The sequence below is a fragment of the Oryctolagus cuniculus genome, chromosome 14, assembly GCF_051225735.1.
Source record: "Oryctolagus cuniculus isolate XC-2025 breed Fujian yellow rabbit chromosome 14, ASM5122573v1, whole genome shotgun sequence".
Lineage (NCBI taxonomy): Eukaryota > Metazoa > Chordata > Mammalia > Lagomorpha > Leporidae > Oryctolagus > Oryctolagus cuniculus.
Window position 1 is genome coordinate 89,026,573 of NC_142880.1, and position 22,274 is coordinate 89,048,846.

The 22,274-nt window shown below is 49.1% G+C and overlaps 1 protein-coding gene across 7 annotated transcripts in view; it reads left to right on the forward strand.

The window, feature by feature from the left end:
• Nucleotides 1-18,265, forward strand: part of PIK3R1 (phosphoinositide-3-kinase regulatory subunit 1) — an 88,439-nt gene extending 70,174 nt beyond the window's left edge. For 5 of the 7 annotated variants that reach the window (XM_002714070.6, XM_051853438.3, XM_008262302.5 and 2 more), the window contains 9 exons: nucleotides 9,098-9,200; nucleotides 9,919-10,017; nucleotides 10,111-10,291; nucleotides 10,529-10,654; nucleotides 11,604-11,746; nucleotides 11,964-12,140; nucleotides 12,239-12,307; nucleotides 12,924-13,094; nucleotides 13,955-18,265. In XM_002714070.6, coding sequence (XP_002714116.2) covers nucleotides 9,098-9,200; nucleotides 9,919-10,017; nucleotides 10,111-10,291; nucleotides 10,529-10,654; nucleotides 11,604-11,746; nucleotides 11,964-12,140; nucleotides 12,239-12,307; nucleotides 12,924-13,094; nucleotides 13,955-14,144 — 1,259 coding nt within the window. In that variant the 3' untranslated portion in view covers nucleotides 14,145-18,265. Of the gene's footprint in view, nucleotides 1-5,393; nucleotides 5,883-7,283; nucleotides 7,670-9,097; nucleotides 9,201-9,918; nucleotides 10,018-10,110; nucleotides 10,292-10,528; nucleotides 10,655-11,603; nucleotides 11,747-11,963; nucleotides 12,141-12,238; nucleotides 12,308-12,923; nucleotides 13,095-13,954 lie in introns of those variants that run through there. The other 2 variants (XM_017344761.4, XM_051853439.3) reach the window with 2 other exon arrangements.
• Nucleotides 18,266-22,274: the final 4,009 nt, after the last annotated feature.

Here is a 22,274-nt window from a genome sequence, read left to right on the forward strand (position 1 = left end):
TGACTGGTATCAGTTGAACGTCTGGGATCTCTTAAGTCAAAGCGGATCTGCCGGTTTTCATAATGTGCCCTTACTGCTGCTGGATAGCTCCGAGGACCCCACCTCCCTCCACTAAGGAACCCGTGTGCCGGTTCCAAGGAAGGTTCATTCTACCTGCTCTGCTCTAGAATGACAAAGCCGGGAACATTCGCTAGATCATCCCAAGATTCATGCAGCCTCTTAAAAAAAAAAAAAACCTGAAATCCAAGTCATCTTCCAACCCTCGTGTGTCCCTTTGTGTGCCCTCCCTCCTCCGTCTGTCACATCAGCCCTTTGGAATTGAGTGGCCGTGTTCTCCCTTGGGAAACCTCATAGGGCTCTCTTCCCCCTCTGCAGGGAAGCCACCCTGAACTCCTTTGGTGATCTGGCAGGGCACCCCAGGGAGAAGAACCGATTTCTTAGGCCTGGAAGGGCTGCAGCATTTTCCCTGAACCACCCCCACCCTGTGTCTTGTCACAACGTGTGTGTGAGTGTACTGGGGGCACCACACTGTTATGTGTTGTGGTTGTTACCATGTAGAACTTGCCATGCTGATGTTTGAGGCAAAGTCTCAGCTCAGACATGACCTGTTAGCATGCAAGGTATAGCTAAATACTGGGGATGGGGGGAGGGGGGGACGTGCAAGTATCCCTAAGCACAGAAGGCACAGTTGGTGGGTATTCAGGGTACTTGGGAGACGGAAAAGGCCTGCGGAAGAATTTTTTTTTTTTTTTTTTGGACAGGCAGAGTGGACACAGAGAGGGACAGAGAGAAAGGTCTTCCTTTTGCCGTTGGTTCACCCTCCAATGGCCGCCGCGGCCGGCACACCGCGCTGATCCGATGGCAGGAGCCAAGTGCTTTTCCTGGTCTCCCATGCGGGTGCAGGGCCCAAGGACTCGGGCCATCCTCCACTGCACTCCCTGGCCACAACAGAGAGCTGGCCTGGAAGAGGGGCAACCGGGACAGAATCCGGCGCCCCGACCGGGACTAGAACCCGGTGTGCCGGCGCCGCAAGACGGAGGGTTAGCCTAGTGAGCTGCGGCGCCCGGCTCTGTGGAAGAAATTGAACCTGACAGTGGCCTTGAAGAATAGGTTCAGTTGGAATCGGGGAAGGAGGAATAGCATTTGGGTTGCTGGCATTTCAAGATTTATTCAAAACAAATGCAGAGCGCAGAAGTGATGGCCTGCAATTTTACAAAAGCAGTACACGTTCTAAGTGACAGGACCCTAGAAGGCATCAGCGTAGAGAGAAAGGCACTGTCCAGCTCCGTCATTCTGGACGTGAAGTAAACGTGAGGCCCACCCCACGCTCCCGGACCAGGGCAGGCCAGGTCTGCCAGGAGCTGCCCCTGGATACAGCCTGGTGTGTCTGCTGCCCCCTGCTGCCTGCAGCCGGCAAAGCCTTCCTGTGCAAATGAGGCTGCTTTTAACATCCCCCGACCCCTCCTGGGTTTCCAGCACATAATAAACCACGACATCTCTGCCGTTAGCTCCTGTGGGTCACACGAGTAAAAGTCACAACCCAGTGTTTGCGGCCTCCCGGGGAAGGCCCCCGTCCCACCCGCCGTGGAAGGAGCCGTGAGCCTGGATTTGAGCCTCGGCTCTTTGCCGCTGACTTAAGTCGGCTTTTCCAAACTGTTTTCCAGACTCTGGAATGGGAGTAAGACCTCTCTCCTGGGCCGGTGAGGAGGATTAGATGAGCTGAGCCGTACAGAAATGCATGGCCCTGTCGTGTCCCCCTGCCCTCTGCTGTAGCCGCAGCGACCTGCAGGGCCCTGCCTCCCTCAGTCCACCCCCCGAGCTCCATCCGGCCCGTCTCCCCACTGACCCATATCCCCAGCCAGCTGAGCTGGAGCCTCCGGGAGCCTGCAGACGCTCAAGTGCAATGTTGAAAGGGAAGCTCTGTGAACAGTTGCCACCCCAGTGGGTGCACAGCTTAGAAAGAAGGAGGTGCTTGTGTAGGGTGCCGCCTTCTCTGTGTGTGTGGCTTGGTGAGGGGAGTGGCCTGGGTTTTAGCACCGTGCTTCCCCCTCCCCCCATCACCTGGCCCAGGTGCCCTTGCCCAGAGCACAAATGTACAGTTGTACGCAGCGGTCCCACACAGTGCCAGCCGCTCTCTCTGCACCCAGGTCGGCCCTGCCCCTGCTTCTGTGCAGGTGGAGTCTGCGATGCGGTCTGTGGATGCCCTTCCGCTGCTTGTCCGCTTGCATGGAGCGCTTCTGTAGTTTTTCCTGCCTGTTGAAGCCGCCAGTCACGCGTTTCTACACGGCGAGGACTGTTTGGAGCCTTCCTGGCATGCACCTGGGCACGGCAGGATAATCATCCCGATGATTGGTTTTATTTTTATTTTTTTGAATAGGCTTCCCCGCTCGCCAAGAACTCTCATACAGCAGCTCGTTGAGCAGGGCCAGCGGCCAGCAGCCCGAAGGCAGGGTTCTCTTTTCTGGAGGGAAGCTGAGATCCGGAAAGGTTAGGTACACAGCGGGAGCTTGCAGTACCCTGTCGACAGTTTGCTGTTCCCTTTTGTTCCCGAAAGTCTTAAAAATATTTAAAGCCAAACAGCAGGTTTTCTTGAATAACTGTGTTATGTTTACACTATTCATACTTAGGTAGCTAAAGTAGATTTCTATAGGGCAACCAAGGTAAAAAGGGTCCCATTTAGCACAGGGTGCATTTGAATGAAACCCATTATAAGTGTCTTTACATATTTCAGATTTCATGGATATATCCAGAAATATTAATGTAGCATAATTGAAGTCTACTATTGCACCCTCAAGCCCAGAGTGGAGAATAAATGCCTCTTTCTCCCCCTGGCCCTTCTACACCTGTCAAAGTTAATTTTTAACCACTGGCACATTGCAAAACATTCATCCTGAAGAGCCTGATTCATAAATCTTGTTTTAAATGCCCTGGGCTTGGTTTTTAACCAACACTAAAGTAAGCAGTAAGGTGGAGGGAAATGACTTTCAAAGGGTTTTACTTTTCTCTGATTTATTTTTTATTGGGTTTAAAATATGGGCTGACATGAGAGGGTTGTTTGAAAGGCGAGATGCGAAAGCTTGACAACATGCATGTATTTAGATGGGCCGAAGTCAACGAAGACAGGCCACACCGGGGCCTCTATCAGACAGGAGCAACTTCTGTTTGCCCTCTGAGAAACAGATGTGCTTAGGGGCACGTGTTGGAGGCCAGCACGCACTTTTCCTTCTGTTTTTGCAGCAGACTTCTCTTTCTCTCAGGGGACATGGTCTGAGGGCAAAACAGCAGGGGAGAAGTTCCCTTCTAAACCCTAGTAGAATGGGTCTGATTTTATGCGGATGTAAGCCTGGCTTCTAAAGGCAGATATATAATGAGTTGTCTTAAGTTAGCATCATGAAGGCAGGTTCATTACCCTTAAACATTCATTCATTCCCTGACCCCCAACCCTGCCTTGGTTTTAATGGTCTTTTGTTCACAAATGAATCAAAAGCAGTGAGGTTTCCCGGCCTGAAAGCTGCTGCCTGATGGTTATTCCCAGGTATCAGGAGATGTGGTGTAAGTGTGCTCATTCTCCCCTACCAGGCTGTTTTGCTTGTTTGTTGCTTCTGAATGAACTTTACAACACTCCTTGGACAGGGAAAATGCTATGCATTGTTTCAAGGACCGCAGAAGGTAAAAGTTCACCGGTGTACGTCAGTTTTCCAGTGTGGCTGGTTCTCTGAAGTCCCAGATAAATGCTGCCATTAAAATACACGTTTTCGTAACAGAGTTTAGCAGCCACATGACAAGTGACCATGCTTGTGATGCTGTTTCTGATTCAGTAGCCCTTAGTGAACCACGTAGTTTAAAGGACGGTTGTAAAGGTCTTTCCTACTAGTTTGTGTGAAATTTTGAACCTATAAAGGAACTCTAAAGTGTTCATGGAAATGGGCTTAAAAGATGTTTATTTTGGTGTGGAAAAAATTGTGAAATGCATGCATACAAAGGGTCTTCAGAGAGTTCCTGGAAAATACATATTATGCAAAAACTATGCACGGGCTTCCCAAAATGTTTGCCTCAAAGTTAGTTTGAAATTCCATCGTCCGTTGTTGAAGTGACCCTGCAGGGTGAGCTGAGCCCTCGCTCCTCTTCTCGCAGGCCGGAGTCACTACCTCTGTTCGGCCAGGAGAGGGCCCCCTCTTTAAGCTAATAAAGGTCCCTCTTCAAAGACCAATGGGCGCAGACTCCCACCGCAGTCCTTCAGAGAACCTGATCTGAGACGTGTCTGTCCAGACTTCCCAAATCTGGTCTAAGGCGTGTTTTCCCCTGTAACGAGGGATCGCGCTGCTTTTCAGTGGACACTTCTGGAGCTGAAAAGACACTGTTGGACCTGGGATGGGGCGGATTTTAATCTTGGAAGGTTCTGATGTGAAACACAGGGGTGCTGTGGAAAGCGGGCGTCTGTGTTGTCTCCAGCTTTATGGACAAGTAGGGAGAGATACTCGCTCAGGCCACCAGACTGGCCCCGTGTCGCTGCTCGGCGCCGCCTTCCCCACGGGCTTGGCAGACCGAGTGGGCCGAGGCGGCCTGTGCGGCCGTTACCGCAGCCCCGCGTCTTCCGTGGGGATGCGGCCACCAACAGACCCGCTTGTCTTCAAAGGGAGCGAAAAGGGTGCTTTTTTTTTTAAGTTAAAAATAGAAAGAAAAAAAACACCAGAGTTTCGTTTAGGTGTGACTTTTTTTTTTTTTTTTTTTTTTTTGCATGTCGCTTAATAGAACTTGTTTGGCCTGCCAGTTTTGCCCTCTCTGGCTAAGGGAAGCAGGGAGGGAGACTTGGGGGCCCCCTCGGAGCGCTGGGTTGCGGGCCTAGTGCGGGGGGGGGGTGGGCACTGCTCACCCCTCCCCCCCCACCCCGATCCGCACCCCTGCCCGTCCCCTCCGGGAGCATGGAGGACACGACGGACGGGGCCCCCGAGTGACGTTCAGGGTTTTCAGCGTGCCGGTTCCGTGCGCTCGACAGACACCGGGTTCGGTTCTCAGCACCGCGTCAGAGCCGGCTCTGCAGGTGCAGCCGACGTCTTTCTGAGGTGGACGGCGGCTGCCTGTTTAACTGGCAGCGGGACGGGGCTCAGGTGCAGAACGCACGCACGTCCGCGAGCGCGGGGTGGGCTCAGGTGCAGAACGCACGCACGTCCGCGAGCGCGCGGTGCCCGGTCCGGCCCTCGGAGCCCGCGCGCCGCGCCCCCGGCTCAGCTCAGTCCAGTCCGCCGCTCGCTCGGGCTCTCGTCCCGTCCCGCCCCCGCCCGCCCCCGCGGCCCCCTGCCTCGGCCACCTGCGGGGCAGGCTGCGGGCGCGGGAGGAGGTGCGGCGGGCGCGGCTCCGAGGCTATTTCTGCCCGCGGCGCTCGGCTACTTCCTGCGTCTGGCCGCGCGCGCCGTGTCGGGTCCCCTCGCCGCGCCCTCGGCGACCCCGAGCGAGAGCGGGGCTCGCGTGGGCCACTTGTCAGCCGCTGACAACTCTGCCTGGGGCTCCCCGCCCCCCCCCCCCCCCCCGTTGAAATCCCTAGCTCAGCAAATATTTGAACCTGCCCAAGTTAATCATGAAGCCGCGATCTTTATCAGAGAGCGACGTGCGAGCGCCCGCGCTGCTGCTGCCGCCCTCCCCGGCCCGGTAGCAGCACCCGGGGGTCTGCTCCAGGGTCCCCGCTGCACCCGCTCCCCCCTCGCGCGCGCGCATGCACGCAGCCGCCGCCGGGCACGAGCGCCGGGAACCCGCCTCCGAGGGGGGGCGAGGGAGGGGGAAGACTTGGCCCAGTCGCTGGAGGAATAGCTTTTTGGATTTTTTTTTTCTCCTCTTGTCGGAGACGGGCATTTAAAGGGAAACCGCTGAAATGCATAACCTGCAAAGTAAGTCGCCTTTCGTGGCTGGGCGGCGTGGGGTGTGCGCGCGGGGAGCGCTGCCTGGGGCGCGCGGGCGGAGGGTGAGGGGCGCGCGCCCCTCTGTGCTCCAGGCGGATGGCGCCCTTGGAGGGTCGGGGTCGGGGCTGGGGGCCGGCCTCGGAGAATCACCTGCTCCCTGGGTCGGCTTGCCGCAGGGGGCCTGCAGCCCAGAGGACTCGTCCCCTTACTTTGGGGCAGTCAACATTCTCACGAAGAATTTCCTTCTGCATTCATGCGAGGGCATCTCTCCCCTGCCCCACCCCCCATCTTTGGCCGCTCTGGTTGGAAATTGCGTGTAGGCTCCCCTGACGCCTGCGGGGAACAGGAAGGTGTGAGTGAAGGGAGAGGCGGCAGGGGGACCGGCGAGGGTGGGGGAAGTGCGCAGTGCTGGGAGAGCAGAGGCTGCTCCCTAAGGGGACAAGTTCCAGGGGCCCCTGGGTGCTTTAACTCGCCGCACCAGCTGACAGACAGGGACACGCGTGCCAGAGCCCACTTAAGTTTTCCCGAAATGAGCCCCCGTTTCCCACTCCCCAGCCTTGTCACAGCCTTTGTAAAGAGAGCGGGTCACGGTGGGAACACAGGTGCCGCTGCCGCCCCCAGAATGGTTTATGAAGAGCCCGAGCGGATCATCAGATGGTAGGGGAAGCTGATTTCTGCACTGCTAAGAAATGCCTCCCCAGAGCGAGGCATGGGAGATAAAGGGGGAAAGGAAAAAAAAAAAAAAGAGGTGACATCACCCTCCCCTTGGAGCAGGGTTAGTGTGGCGCTGCATCCACCAGGGAGACACTTTGCAAACCTAACTGCCTTCTGATCCAAGGCCTGCTTTTCTTCCGGTTGTCAGAGGCAGCATCTGGCTTCGCCCAGTTTCGTTAGAACCATAACATTCAAATTCTCATGGATATTTCCAGCTATGTCTGGATCATTCCTGTTGGTAGCAGCATCTCTGCCTGTTCAGCATTTGCCTTACTCTGTCAAGTTGAATTGCAACTTCTGAGTGTTCGGGGAAGGAGGTCCTGTCTGCACGTTTTCCTGTAATTGTCCTTTCTAATCTGGTACTTCATGTCAGCGTTTAAGTTCCGAGTTTGCAGGGAATTACGGAAGGCTGAAATGGAATATCCAGAGGTCTTGATCCTTTCTGCTTTCAGTATGTGTGGGAGCATGGCTGAAGTATACCATTCTGACGCTTTTGTAAGATTTTTAAACCCAGGCAGGACTGGGCTATCTATAAACCCAGATGCACCGTTGGGGAGGTTGGGGGTGGGGGGAGGGAGCTGGGAGCTGCAGCATATCGGTGTCTGTCATCCTGCCAACCGCGGAGCGTACCATGCTGCACGGAGTAATAAAAAAGGAATTAGAAAACTCACTGCTGCCGGAGAACAGTCAAATTAAACACCTTCCGAAACGCTGAGCGGGTCTCATGGTGCGGCTTGGAAATGTGGGTTGGGGTTGTGGTAAGGCTGGGCTGGGAAGAACTGATGAAGCAGGAGTGGTCTGGTGACATTTTTCTGACTTGATTGGCTGGGGTGTGTGATGTAATAGGTTACAGTGCAGCCACTTATAGGTTTTAAAATGAATTCCAAGACACCATTACAAAGAAAGCCGGACTCTTTTCTTATAACGGAGCCCAGCCAAGGGAACTCTCGCACAAATGTACAACACTATATGGAATATGGAAGACCTGGATTTAGAATATGCCAAGACAGATATAAATTGTGGCACAGACTTGATGTTTTATATAGAAATGGATCCACCAGGTAATCTTGCAGTGTTATTGTAGAAAGCTAGTTAATGTTGTGGCTTTTAATTTTTACTTTTATTTTTGGAAAGCTGCCGTGAGATCCTTTTTACATTTCTATTTTTATTTATTTGTTCCATTGATTAAAAATTAGTTGGCTCATAGCTTGAAATTTAAAGATTGCCTGTCTGCCCGTGGAGGCAGGCAGCTCAGGCTGTGTGTGTGGTCATGCTTATTCTTACTTGAATGGGGAGGAATTGAATTCTTCACTGGTGTCTTTTGTTCAGCCTGGCCCTTTGCTAGTTGGGTTATTTTGTTGCATATTGCTCCTTTAATTCAAAGCCTGCTCCTTTCTGCTGCTTTGCTCTGAGGACTGCGGGAGAGAACACTGTGGCACTTGGCAGTGTTAGCACTGGGTCCTGTAGGACAGCAGGGAAAATAGAACAGTGATTGCAACTCGCTTCTCCAGGACCTGGGGCTGTCCTGACTCTAATGTGCAGACTTTGCTTGCTGTCTCTTCCGTTCAGATACTGTGACGAATACAGAAGTTGGCTTTCCACAACTGAAATATGTCTGTCATCTTAGTCTGTTTGAGACAGACACCTGAAATCATTGTAGTCCTAAATTAAGGTAGCAACTGCTTTCAAACTTCTTAGAATTTTAGCTAAAGACCCTAGCTTCATTTTGTTTCTTAAACTGTTTGATTCCAATGTCAGTGCTCTGTCTCCCCCCCACCCCCAATTAAGAAACTCAAACACTGCAGTGTTTTTATTTGTAACTGTTTCCTATATGAATACTGATGTGAGGCTGGGGAGAAGGGGGGCTCTCTTGGTTTTTTAATCACCCTGGCTGGCATAGGGCAACAGTTTATCCAACAGAATATTAACATAAATACTAAAGAGATTTAGGTCACAGATGAGTTTCTTAAAGTGGCTTTTGGCAGAACAGTGCCTGGAATACTAAGATTAGAGAAACCCAGTTCCTCCTCTTCAAAACATACTGCTGAAGATGAGCGTTTTTATTCCCGCAACAGCATTTGTGGAGGCCAGAGACCGAATTCGTCTGTTGTAATTAAATAAGAGGCAGCTAAAGCCAACTCCTGTTCTTCTTGCTGCTCATATGTTCAGTTTCTTATTTTAATGGGTTTGACCAGGCAGGAAACTTTGATGTAAGTAAATCAGGACGTGGAAAACGCCAGGACTGTGGACTTACTCTGCATTGTATTCGGTTTGTTAAGCACGAAGAGTCTCTGTCCCTTCTTTTTCCCTTTTGTTTCATTGCTTTTTCTGTTTTTAAGAAAACTGTCTTCCACCTTGCCCGAAATTGTGAATTATGGGGGTATGTTTTAGAAACTCTAGTGTCGATCCAAAGCACTGCTGGGTGCACTGTGAGATGGTCACCAGTACTCGGGATTGCAGACAACTTTGTCTTTCTGCTTCCTCGGCAGCACTGCCCCCCAAACCACCAAAACCCACTACTGTTGCCAACAACGGGACGAACAACAACATGTCCCTGCAGGACGCAGAATGGTACTGGGGGGACATCTCAAGGTAAGGCTCTCCGACCCTTCCGGGTCCTGCGGTCCAGGGGGTGTGAGGTTCAGAGAAAGAAAAGCCCCAGCTCGCCGAGTTCCATCTGTAGGATGTCATCCAACATAAGCATGAAGCATAGTTGGTTCTCATCCAAAGATGGCCAGAAAAGTCACTGGGCTGTGCAGAGCAGTGTGGGTGCCGGATGCCCCAGGAAACGCACGCCTGGCCACGTCTCATGATTGACTGAGGGGTCAGGGAAGTGCCAGGCTCAAGTGGCGCCATCTAAAGGCGGCGTGCAAAGGAGCCTCGCAGAGTTAGTGTTGCTGCCTGAAACAGTAACACACCATGACTTTTTCTTAGCTTTTGGGGGAGTAGTCAAGGGTTGGAGAAACCTTTTGGGGATCATAGTGTTCTGTGATTTGTCAGAAATAAAAATCTACCACCAGTAGCAAAAGTGGGTACATTTAAAAGAGAAAATCTCCAGGCACCTGTTTATAATGAGGCTGGAATTGATCGTATTTCCATGTAAAGAGATTACTAGTAAGCTCTGTAAATGCAGTTCATAAGGCAAGGGTGTGAGACCAGAGGGCTATGGGAACTGCCTGGACTTTCCACTTGGTTTTGCTGTGAATCTAAAACTGCTCACCAAAGAAAGTCTACTGAAAAAAAAGAACTGTGGCCCCATAATCACCGAGCCCTCTGAGTGAGCATGGTCTTGGGGTTTTTTCTGTTTCAGGGAAGAGGTGAACGAGAAACTTCGAGATACGGCAGATGGGACCTTCTTGGTACGAGATGCATCTACTAAGATGCATGGTGATTATACTCTCACACTAAGGTGAGTCAGGGTGCAGCCAAAATGGGTGATGTTACACACACTTTTTTTTTTTAAGCAAATCTCAATACCGTGATTTTTATATTGTATTTACAGGAAAGGAGGAAATAACAAATTAATCAAAATATTTCACCGAGATGGGAAATATGGCTTCTCTGACCCATTAACCTTCAACTCTGTGGTTGAACTAATAAACCACTACCGGAATGAATCCCTAGCGCAGTATAATCCCAAACTGGATGTGAAGTTGCTTTATCCAGTGTCCAAATACCAACAGGTAATCCAAACAATTAATTACATGGGTTATGATGTTTAGACAAAGTCCTTTTACTACTCAATTTTCAAGCAGATGAGTTATGAAAGCCTTTACACTCGCGACTTTAAAATTGGGATTTTCTTCAGCAATTTTAAGATTTTTCCATGTCGGCTATGTTATTAAACAATTGCTATTTGGTTAACTACCTTATCGGTTGAATTTATTTTTCCTTTTTCCTCTGCTCTCCCGTCTTTTTAGGATCAGGTTGTTAAAGAAGATAATATTGAAGCTGTAGGGAAAAAGTTACATGAATATAACACTCAATTTCAAGAGAAAAGCCGGGAATATGATAGATTATATGAAGAGTATACCCGTACTTCCCAGGTGAGTTCTCTGTGAAAGATTAGAAGGTTCGCTCTTCGTTATTAGAACCTGGTACATGATACCTTCAGCTTCAGAGAAAAGGTAAAAAAGTTGAGTTTTTGTGAGTGAAATAGAGGAGGATTTGATTCATCTAGCACAGTATCCCTAAATCTTTATTCAAATAAAGTCTTTAAGTGGCTGAGCAGGTTAACTTTACGTGCTACTAGAAGGGGTCGGCCACGAATGCTGGGTGGACTGCCCGTAATTTCTGCTTGGACGTTAGTAACTGCACGTTCGGCAGACTAGTGTGCTCTCTGAAAGGGGGGGGTCTCTGTCACACCCCCCACCCTGTCAAGCAAAGGCCGCATTTACTGCAGCGCTGTCCCGCAGGCTTCCTCCTCTCTGGGTCACTGTTCTGCGACTGCGAGAGGAAGACCACATAGATGCCGCCCACTGCAATGGCTTTTCCACAGCCGAGAACTGTAGGAAATAACCAGGCTGCTGTTTTCCATAGATTGAGTAAGTTCCTAAAAGAAATGTGCGTTTCTGTGGTAGTAGGCTCGAACGACTCAAATTCATAAAACCCATTCAAATACGAACGTACAGTCGGCGCTCGGTAGCCATGAGACCCACATCCATTTGAACACACACAGATTGCTTTTCCTCATTATTATCCTCTAAACAATACGGGATAGCCGCTGCTTACATCGTACTTACCTCCTCTTAGATATTTCAAGATTTTTATGTGAGAGAAGGTGTGAGTTGTGTGCAAATACCGTGCCCTTTTACATGAAGGTCTTGAACATTCTCGGGTTTGGGTATCCCAGGGAGACCTAGAACCAGTCCCCGCCAAACACCAAGCCAGCTGTACCTAAAGCTGGCCGTGATATAGGTCAAATGTCCTTGTTCCTTGCAGTAAGAAATCATCCTAGGAAAGACATAACGCTGTCTTATTAAAATTGTCTCATAGGAAATCCAAATGAAAAGAACAGCTATTGAAGCATTTAATGAAACCATAAAAATATTTGAAGAACAGTGCCAAACCCAAGAGCGGTACAGCAAAGAATACATAGAAAAGTTCAAACGCGAAGGCAATGAGAAGGAAATACAAAGGTGGGTGAGCCACATGCACTTCCCTTGGCCTTGTGCTCAGACAGCCATAACCCTCGCAGCGGACGATCTTGGGTCCTGTGCTTTGCATAATCTAAACGCGGCAAGAAGAAAAAGCATTCTTTGCTAGGGGCATACTGTCGGGAAACTTCTCATCAACTTGGGGGAACCTGCGTGGTTTCCCCAGGTCCTTACAGATGGCTCTCTCTCTCACCTGCAGGATTATGCACAATTATGATAAGTTAAAGTCTCGAATCAGCGAGATTATCGACAGCAGGAGACGCCTGGAGGAGGACTTGAAGAAGCAGGCGGCCGAGTACCGGGAGATCGACAAACGCATGAATAGCATCAAACCAGACCTCATCCAGCTGAGAAAGACGAGAGACCAATACTTGATGTAAGTGTGTCTGAAACAGAAGCCTGGAAGCGGGAGGGAGACGGCGCAAGTGAAGAACAACCTCTTCACATGTTTGCCTCTTGGAACTGCTTTTCCAGGTGGCTGACGCAGAAAGGTGTCCGGCAGAAGAAGCTGAACGAGTGGCTTGGCAACGAGAACACGGAAGAGTAAGTAGCGAATTGAACAGGGGCGAGGGCAAGAGCCTGTTCTCATTTCAGGAACGCGCACGGCTCGCTTTTGTCTTTAGGACAAAGTGGGGAATCTTACTAAGCTTGGAGCATCTCCTGGGAGAAAACTGGATAAATTCAGTGCCATCATCCAGAGTTTAAAAAAGGAAAGTTTAGCTAAGGAGGGCTTGTGTTTATTTTTGCTCGTAAAGTTGTGAAATGACCCTGCGTGTCCACAGTGAAGGACGTGAACATCTCAACAATTCCAGAAATATTTTTGGAACAGGAAAATAAAATCATGTTTTCATATATTTTCATGCTTATGTTTTATTTGAATTACTTAAAACTGGTGGCATTCCCAGTCCATTTTCTGATCAAACTGAATAGATGGGATTGTTTCCTGCCTGTCCAGTTACCTTGAGGACTGTAGCTGACTTGCAAACAGAAATGGCGTAACTTGGCCGGTCGCAGGGAGTTGGGTTGGCAGCTGCCCAGGGGGAGTGGAACACTGAGGACAGAGAGGCAGGCCGAGGCAGCACCCGGGGGTGAAAGGGACCAGAGCGGGCCAGGCCGAGGCTCCCTGCAGCTGCAGCAACCTGCTCTGCTTCCCGCCTAGCCAATACTCGCTGGTGGAGGACGACGAGGACCTGCCCCACCACGACGAGAAGACGTGGAACGTCGGCAGCAGCAACCGCAACAAAGCCGAAACCCTGCTGCGCGGGAAGCGGGACGGCACCTTTCTGGTCCGGGAGAGCAGCAAACAGGGCTGCTACGCCTGCTCCGTGGTGTACGTATCTCCACGCGCGTCCCTCTCGTCGGTCAGCTCTGGGGGCAGGTTCTGGTCGGGGAGGGGCTTCCAGGATAACAGCACAGACCTCTATCTTCATGGCCAGCTGGAAATGGATCTCACGGGCTCTGATAGAGACACCCCTGCTGTTTCAAGGATTGATTTTAAGCCTCAGTCTTCCAATGAAAGTCTGGGATCTCTCTTCTCCTCTTGCTGCTTCCGTTGGGCTTTTGTTTTGTCCCAAGGCTAAGATAGTTAGGTGAAAGCATGCCCATAGGTGATGTAGCCCCCAGAAACAGGTGAACAGGATCCCAGTGGGGAAAGCTCCCGTCTGAGGGCAACTTCTCCATTTCTTTCTAATAGTTCAGAGAGTAGTTTTGGATCTAGCACGCTCCGACTGCAGCCAGGTGAGCGTCCTCCAGGAGAGACAGGTTCTAAGAAGCGCTGACCCAAGACGGAGAATGTGGGAGAAGGCAGGCAGTGCGGAGGCAGAGCCATGGGGACCGTTCAGGGAGGGCCAGGAAGCAGCTGCTGGCGCTCGGGTCACGGCAGCACTCGGCGGGGTTGGAGCAGCTCTTTGGTTTGTGCTCCCTGTATGCCAGGCCACATCCATCATTTCACGTCCCAAACCAACCCCATTACATCATCATCGATTACTATCGTCTTCCTGTTGAACCATGTTCAAGATGAAAACACGGGCTCCCCCTGGAGCTGGGCCTACCCAGGTCTCCCAGGCAGGGGCTACCGTGACCGTAGACTGCTCCCCACCCCCCAACTCCCCACCCGTGGCGGCTGCTCTGCACCGATGACGATGCTGTCATGAACAGTCCTGACCAGTGTGTGCTCTGTCTCCCCTGCAGGGTGGACGGCGAGGTCAAGCACTGTGTCATCAACAAGACGGCCACCGGCTACGGCTTCGCCGAGCCCTATAACCTGTACAGCTCCCTGAAAGAACTGGTGCTACATTACCAACACACCTCGCTCGTGCAGCACAACGACTCTCTCAACGTCACACTAGCCTACCCGGTCTATGCACAGCAGAGGCGATGAAGCGCTCACCCTCGATCCTTCTCCTCCAGTGCAACACCGCGAGGCCTCTGGGAAGCAAAGGGCTCCTCTCCAGCGTGACCTGAGCATTGAGCTGCGGGAACGAAGCCATCTGGCTGCAGATGGGACTTAGAGCTTTCTTTGACACAAAAAAAGAAAAGAGGTAGTAGAGGAAGACAGGCAGCCTTGGGCTATAGGATGATGACCATACGTTTCTAATCCGGAGTGCTTTTTATTTTTGTTTGTTTAATTTGAAGCCACAACAACACAAAGAGAAAAAGAAATGCAAAAATCTCTGCGTGCAGGGACAAAGAGGCCTTTAACCATGGTGCTTGTTCATGCTTACCGAAGCTTTACCAGCTACACGCGGGGACTCTGGAGACCCGAGGGTGGACAGGGCCGCCGAGCCCCAGCCCGGAGAACGCGTGGGGCCAGCCTGGTTCGGCCTGGGCGTTGCTGTGCGCGGTGGACTCAGCATGGCACTGTGGGTTCTCTCACTTTCTCACGAGTGAATGATATGTAGCAGAAAGGCACTTCACTCCCAAGGGACACTTTGGGAGAACGTCCGCTCGTGTACGTTCGGAGTGCCGGGAAGTGTTTTGTTTGAGCTCGTCAGACAAACAGAACCCAGCCACAGAAGAAGTGGAGCTCGGAAAAGAGACCTTCAAATGACATTCAGTATATAAAATATGTACATAATATTGGATGACTAACTATCAAATAGATGGATTTGTACCAATACCAAATAGCTTCTGTTTTGTTTTGCCGAAGGCTAAATTCACAGCGCTATGCAATTCTTTAAGTTTCATTAAGTCGTCGTCTGTTTTAAATGTACCTTCAGAATAAGCTTCCCCACCCCCAAGTTTCATTGCTTGAAAATATTGTCATCCCTGATTTTTGTTAATATTCATTTTGTTACCTTTTTTTTTTTTTTAAGAAATGTACAGGATGCCAGTTTTAAAAAATGGCTTCAGAATTAAAACTATGAACTATTTTACAGTTTTCCTTGTACAGAGTACTTGGCTGTTAGCCTGAGGTTAAAAAAGTTCCGAACAGATTTTTTTTTTTTTGGACTAAATGTTTTGTTGGGCAGTGCCTGATAAGCTTCAAAGCTGCTTTATTAAATAAAAGAAAAAGAAAAAGATTATATAAATATGACAAAGTATTGCAGAGTCCAACGATGTTGTTTTAAGACTCTTAAAATACGGTACCTAGCAATGTTTGTTTCATAATGAATTGTGAACTTCTGGAACCTGGGGAGGGGGCGTAACAGGCAGGGTGGTGGGAGGCAGGGGGGATGGTATGCACTTTCTCGTGAAAACAGAGAAGACTCAAGGGAAAGTTGCCTGCCCTTCAGTCTTTTCCCAAGCGGATGCGGATGCGTTAGCTGTTATCAGTGAATGGCAATTCTCAACCTACTGTAACTCTTAACAGTGCAGCTGGTCAGGTGTTTCAGTTCTCACACAGGAAGTGCCGGGAATCTGTTTCGGGGTTCCTGGAACAGTGCTCACCTTTGTTGAGGACGTCAGTTCAAAGAAATTTCTGCCTTTAGAAAATGTAATTTTTTCTTAACATGAGACTATTCATTATGACCATCAAACATTCATTTTAGAAAAAGCATGACCTGAAAAAAATTACTTTTAGTGGGATGTTTGTTCTTAGCTTTCCATTCGATTTGGAACATAAACAGGCAAGAGCGTACTCATTGCTGCAGGCTCCTGGAGCTCATTAAAGTCATGGCCATTGCAGAAATCCAAATGGTGGACCCTCTCGTTCATCCAAGTCATCGTGTGTGTTACACACTTCACTGTGGGGCGGAGTCCGGGGTTCTTAGCATAATCTTGCCAATTTAGGGTGAGAGAGAGAGGTCTCTCTCCCTGATTTACATATGCAAAAGCTGTTATTTTGAGTAGGAATTGGTCGGGTGTTGCGAGGAAGGAAGGCAAATGACAACCATGGCTCCTGTCCTGGTAGTTTAAAATGGAATCTTGCTATTTCAGCTTCCCCTTCTCCCTGTTCGAGCCAACCACAGCTTCCTTCCCTTTCAGATACTAAGGTGAGGGCGTTTTGTTTCTTACACACTTGATCTCAGCCAAAAGGCCGAGAAACGATGGTGTTTTGTTTTTGTCTTTTAATGTTGTTCCTTTAAAAAAAAACTTTGGGGAAAAAAAGGTCGAAGCAGCTGAGTTAACTGTCTATAGAATGTATTATTTTTCCTCTGTACCTGAAGCTACTCCTACTCAAGAGTAGAACTCGGTCTCACAGCCAGACTGTCGGCCCTCGACTCGACCATTACTGACCTCCCTCCGGTCATAGACAATTGATGATTTCCCTGGCGTTCGTTTTGTGAGTGTCGATGCTTTGAAACTTCGGGTGGTGATGCTGTTCCACGTCACACCCAAGTCTAAGAGCTCACTAGTTACTAGTTTATCAGGTAGGTTGGGGTCTTTTTTTTTTTCCTGGGGGGGGATTGGTGTAGCACAATATGTATGCTAGTAAATATAATTTTCATTTACTATTAGTAAGATAGAAGGTCTGAGATCAAAGGTTTCCTTTAAAGCTACAGTTTTGTTCATGTGTTTTGCTTCAACACTCTTCGCAAGATGACATAGTATTAGGCAGTTGCCTTATTTTTGCATCTCACAAGCAGAAGTGCAATAGACGTTCCCTGGAGCTGCAGGCGGGAGCAGAGAGCAGTGAGACCCCGCCCCGCCCTGCCCAATGCCTTCTCAATGGCAGTAGAGCAGGCCCAGCACATTTGTGCTTGGAAGCGTCAGGCCAGCAGGGCTCTGGGTTCCATCCGTCAGTCATCTCCTAAGAACCTTCTCCGAGTGGCTCACGACTACAGTTGCATACAGCAGAGGCACTCCTGATAGGAGATTTTTATCTGTGCATCAGTCTCTCCCACCCATGTCGCTTCCTAGAGGCAGAACCGGAGCTAAGCTGCAGAGAGGCTGCCGTAGGGCTGCAGGTGGGAGCCCGAGGACCTCCGAGGACACTCGAGAGAAACCATAACCACGTGCAAAGGCAGGAAGCGTGTGTGTGACATTCGGCAACTTCACAGCCCTGGATATATGTATATATGTATATGTGCATGGACTGTGTTTCCGGTGTGTGCAGTACACCTCTCCGCACAAACAGTTCCACAGTCGTCGAGTTCAAGTACATAACAAGCAAGTGTTCAGTACCGCTCCTGTGTATCTGTCTGGGTCGCTTTACTCCCTTTGAGGTTGCTTTGTTCTGTCTTACCAAGGTGAAAATTGCTTGCAAGTGAAGTGAGAAGTTCATAATTTTTGACTTTTTCCTGTGTTTTGAAGCGACTCCTTTAGGGAGTTGGTCTGGATGATCCCGTTTATCTTGGAGATTCTCATTTTCGGTGTATCTATCGAGTCAGTTTGTGTTTATGTGAGCTGTCACTGTGGGGAACCGATTGCTTTGTCATATAGCTGGTTATGAGCTGGTGGTGTGTTTGGGAAGTCCTACTGATGTTCCTTATTGGGAGAAAAAGTCTGCTGGTTTTAGCAACTGCTTTTGCTATGCATGGTATCCAAGTGAGTTGGAAAGCAGACCCTGGTATTGAGTTTAGGGTCGTTTGAGAAAGGGGCAGTTTGTAAGCACAATGCCTCACATGGGACAAAGTTCCAAAATGCCAAATTCTATTTTTTACAAATCTATTATATAAAATACTAGTACAGGTGGGGAGAGAATAGAATTGGGTCAATTGGAAAGACTCTCCAACTTGATCTTAAACTTGTCACCATGAGATAGCATTAGCTGCCCAGGATGCTGCTATTAAAAAAAAAAAAAAAAACAAAAAAAAACAAAAAAATAAAACTCATTTATACGTGTGTATTTTTTAAAGCTACAACCTGTTCAATGTTTTTACAAATCTGTTTCTATGATGTTGTTAAAATAAAGTTGGTCTTTTGACGAGAGGGAGGATATGATGGTCAGTTGTCATTTTGCCTTTACAAGGCAACCGGGGTGGGGGGCGGGGGGAGTGTGCCTCCTTGACATTTTGTTCAAGTTATAGAAATTCAATGGAGCTATGTCTTGTTGTTTTAAGTTGCTTTAATGCATTGTATTAGGTCTTCAAACAGAATAAAGGTTGTTTTGAAACTTCAGTGGTTCACCCAAGAACTGTGTCTGAAGCGGCTGGCTTGCTCTTTGGGTTTCCAAGTGTGTGTGGCTGCCCTCTCGGTTGACCCCCACCCACCCCCTTCCATTTCCTTATCACATTCTCTCCTGTGTGTAACAAACAAGGACATGGGGTGGTCACGTGAACGACCGGGCCCGTTGTTTCTGTAATTGCAATGCGTCCGTTACAATGAAATGAAAGACCTTTAGGTGACATTTCCAGGCATTTTGCTAAAAGACAGCAAGAATGCCCACGATCCTCAATTCCTCCACCATCCACCCCCAAAACGCGACCGTCATCCTGTAGTAGCCAGGACTTGTTGGAGTATCTGGCTGTGTCCCTACATATCTGGCTGTTGTATGGCCTACATACAGTGCAGGGCAGGGTAGAGCGGTGTGACAGGGGCTGCAGATGGGGCTAAACGGCACTAAATGCAGGTGTTCCCACAGCATTACCAGCCCAGATACACAACCAAGTCTCGCTGTGATGACTGTCGCTCGTTTTGATTGCCAGTAGAATTTGTGATGTATACCGCCTTGCAGCATAGAGGGCTCGCCTTACAGGTGGAGATAGCATCCCAGGTGAGAGAAACGGCCTAGTGGTGGAGGTGAGAGGCGCTCCCATAACGACTACCATGGCAACCATGACGAATGGTGTGGCAGAAGCTCAGATCCACTTCCTGGCTTTGCCCTGCTCTGTGGAATCGCAGAGACTGACTCATTCATTTCCTGGGAATTCTGCCCTCTGGCTTCTGGGTCGTGAGTCTTTTCCATGGCTCCCACTCCTGCCAGGTAGAACCTCCCTCCCAGGTCAGAGCTGCCGGTGTACTCCAGGTCTCAGTAGAAGACCTTGAAGCTCCGCCTCTTTCCACATGTGCTCTCACCCAATGGGAGCTGCAGATTTCTGCTGTTGCTGGGCCACTGACCTCTCACTGCCCTGTTTGCTTTCTGAGCCCGTTCATCAGGTAATGTGTTCTCTGTATTCATTTCCCTTGTAAGTAATTTTCCCCAGTCTGGTCTCTGATCGACATACCATGTGTGATTGTTATTCACTAAATTCTTCATACATTTTCTCTGATTTAATCCTTCTCCAGTGACGAGTTGGGAGATAGGATCCCCGTTTCACAGACGAGAAAACAAACTCAGATGAGAGACTTGCTCAAGATTAAGTGGATTTTAGAGCAGAGCAGAGCACGCAGGCCATCTGACTCCAGCCGGATCTCTTCATCCCTGTGCTAGAATAGGATGAACTTCCAATGGGAAATCCACTAGCAAACCTCACTGCTGACTTCCTGCTGGGCACCACCCACGGAGCTCACCTGGGAGACAGTATATCCACAGGTGGCCCGTGAGGAACGGCAGGAAACAGCATGCACTTGCCACAAACCAGGGACTCTCAAGGTCGTTCCTAGACTAGCACTAGCATCAGTATCCTTTGGAAACTCAAGAGTAAGCTCACAGCTCCCATCCCTGACCTGATAAGTCCAAGGTAGGCTCGTCCATGTTCCAACAAGCTCTCCAGTGATCACTTTCCTTTTCTTTTTTTATTTGCAAGCGGACAAGGAGAGAGATCTTCCATTCGCTGGTTTACTTCCCAAATGCTCACAACAGCCAGGAGTGGGCTAGGCTGAATGAAGCCAGGAGCCAGGAACTCCATCTGGTCTCCCACATAGGTAGTAGGGACCCAAACACTTGAGGCATCATCCTTTGCCTCTATACTACTTTGCATAGTAGCAGGGAGCTGGATTGGAAGCGGAGGCAGGTGTCTATCTCATACACTCTAATACGGGATGTGGGCATCCCAAGCAGTGGCTTAACCTGCTGTGCCATAATACTCTCCTATGAGTGATCCTAATGCATTCTAAGGGTTGAAGATCACCGCTTTAGATCACCTAATTATGGAAATTGTCCTTCTAGCATTTTCATTAGAAATGCTTACCACTAATGATATGACTGTCCCTTGATTTATGCTTAGAGTCTAGTTTCCTCCGAGGAAGGGAAATAGACTGACCTGCTCTTTAGGAGACCCAGCCTGTTTGTCTTTAACCAGCTGTGGGAACTTGAACAACTCAGGTCCTCTCAATCTGGCCTCCGATTCCTTATCTGAAGTCAAGGCAGGAATCCCGATAATCCTGGGGCTGGGATTTGATGTACTCAGTACAGGTGCTCAATCCCCAATTCTCCCTTTACACTCTGGCCACCACGTGACTGATGACTGTAGACCATCCTGGTTGATTTAGTACCAGCCCTTGTGTGGTCAGCTAGGATGGCCACGTGAGTGAATTAGCAGACATGGAGTCTACTGATCTTGCAGATACAGGAAAAGCTACACTTTAAGTAAATCAAAATTAGCAGCTGGGGCGAGACTTTGGCTCAGTGGTTGAGACAATACTTGGGATGCCCACATCCCATGTTCGAGTGCCTGGGTTTGACTCCCAGCTCTCTCTGCCTATGCTCATCCTGTGAGGCAGCAATGATGGCTCAAGTAGTTGGGTCCACACCACCTTACCTGGGAGACCTGGAGTGGTCCTGGGCTCCTGGATCCAGCTCCAGATTTTAGCAGGCATTTGGGAAATGAACCAGAAGAAGGGGAATATCTGCATCCTTGCCTTTCAAATACTTTAGAATCCTTGCAGCAAAATAACACTTTAAAAATATTTATTTTCAAGGCACAGTGATAGAAAGAGACAGAAAATAAAATTGGCAGTTGAGATTTGGAAGGGGAATGTACAAGGGAATGACCTGTTTCCCATCTGCCTAAAGAATAAGGCACTAAGAGAATGGCCCCAGGTCCTCTGGGGCATGGTGGGAGGTGGGTAAGTATCATCTGTTAAGAACTCACATAGGTTCAACCTATTTTTAAGAGTTTTCTGAATTTGGCCCTTAAGGAGTCTATCTAAGTACTCTATTTTTATATCTTAAATGTAAACAGATAAAATTGTCCATTCTCCAAAATTCAGATTATCTTCAAGAGAAAGCACTTTGTCATCTCAGGCTTGCTACGGATGTCACGAAGCAGCTCAAGAGAAAACCACTGAGATGCCTTGGGAAGGAAAAGGCAAAGGATCAGTGAGAAACCACCAAACATGCTGATCTGCCTTTCGTTTTCCAACAGGAAGCCTACAAATTCCTTTCTCTTTGTAGCACTCAATCACAGCCATCCAAAGCATGACCTCGGGCTTAACCTGTTGTTCAATAAAACACTGTAAAGCTGTCCCTGGCTTGACACAAGTAAAGATTTGGCTTCTAACATGAGAACAGGACAGTGAGCCTCCAAGTGCCACCACTCATCACATTAAGGACAAAGTTACAAGATAGCTCCATTCATCACCAGGATGGCTCATTAGAATTATGTTTTTGACTGGGAAATACCATACGTTGTATGACTTGCCCACTGGAACCAATTTATTTATGGAGCTTTCGTTTCCGAGGTCAATGATTTATAGCGTGGGACCTCACAAACCGAAATACATGAAAAACTTCATCACAGTGGACAAACTGGCTGCTCACTGTCCTTCACAGGGGTCTTCAAAGACGTTATGGGAAAGGAGTAGTATGAAACACCTATGCACGGGTTTCAAACATCCCTGCAGCAAAAATAGCACTTTTGAAAAATATTTATTTATTTGCAAGGCACAGTGATAGAGAGGAAGAGACAGAAAAAGATATTGTCCACCTGCTGGTTCACTCCCCACATGCCTGCAATAGGCAGGTCTGGGCCAGGCTGAAGCCAGGAGGCAGGGACTCCACCCCAGTCTCCCATGTGGATGGCAGGGGCCCAAGCACCAGGGCCATTTTACACTGCCTTCCTAAGCTCAGTAGCAGGAAGTTGGATTGGAAGCAAAGCAGATAGGACTCAAATAGGCACTTGGATATGGGCATGGCAAGTGGCAGTTTAGCCCACTATGCCACAATGCTGGCGCCCAAAATAAATTTATTTAATTTCACTTCCCATGAACTTTCTGAAGTACTGCTGTATATTTACTGTCATCTAAA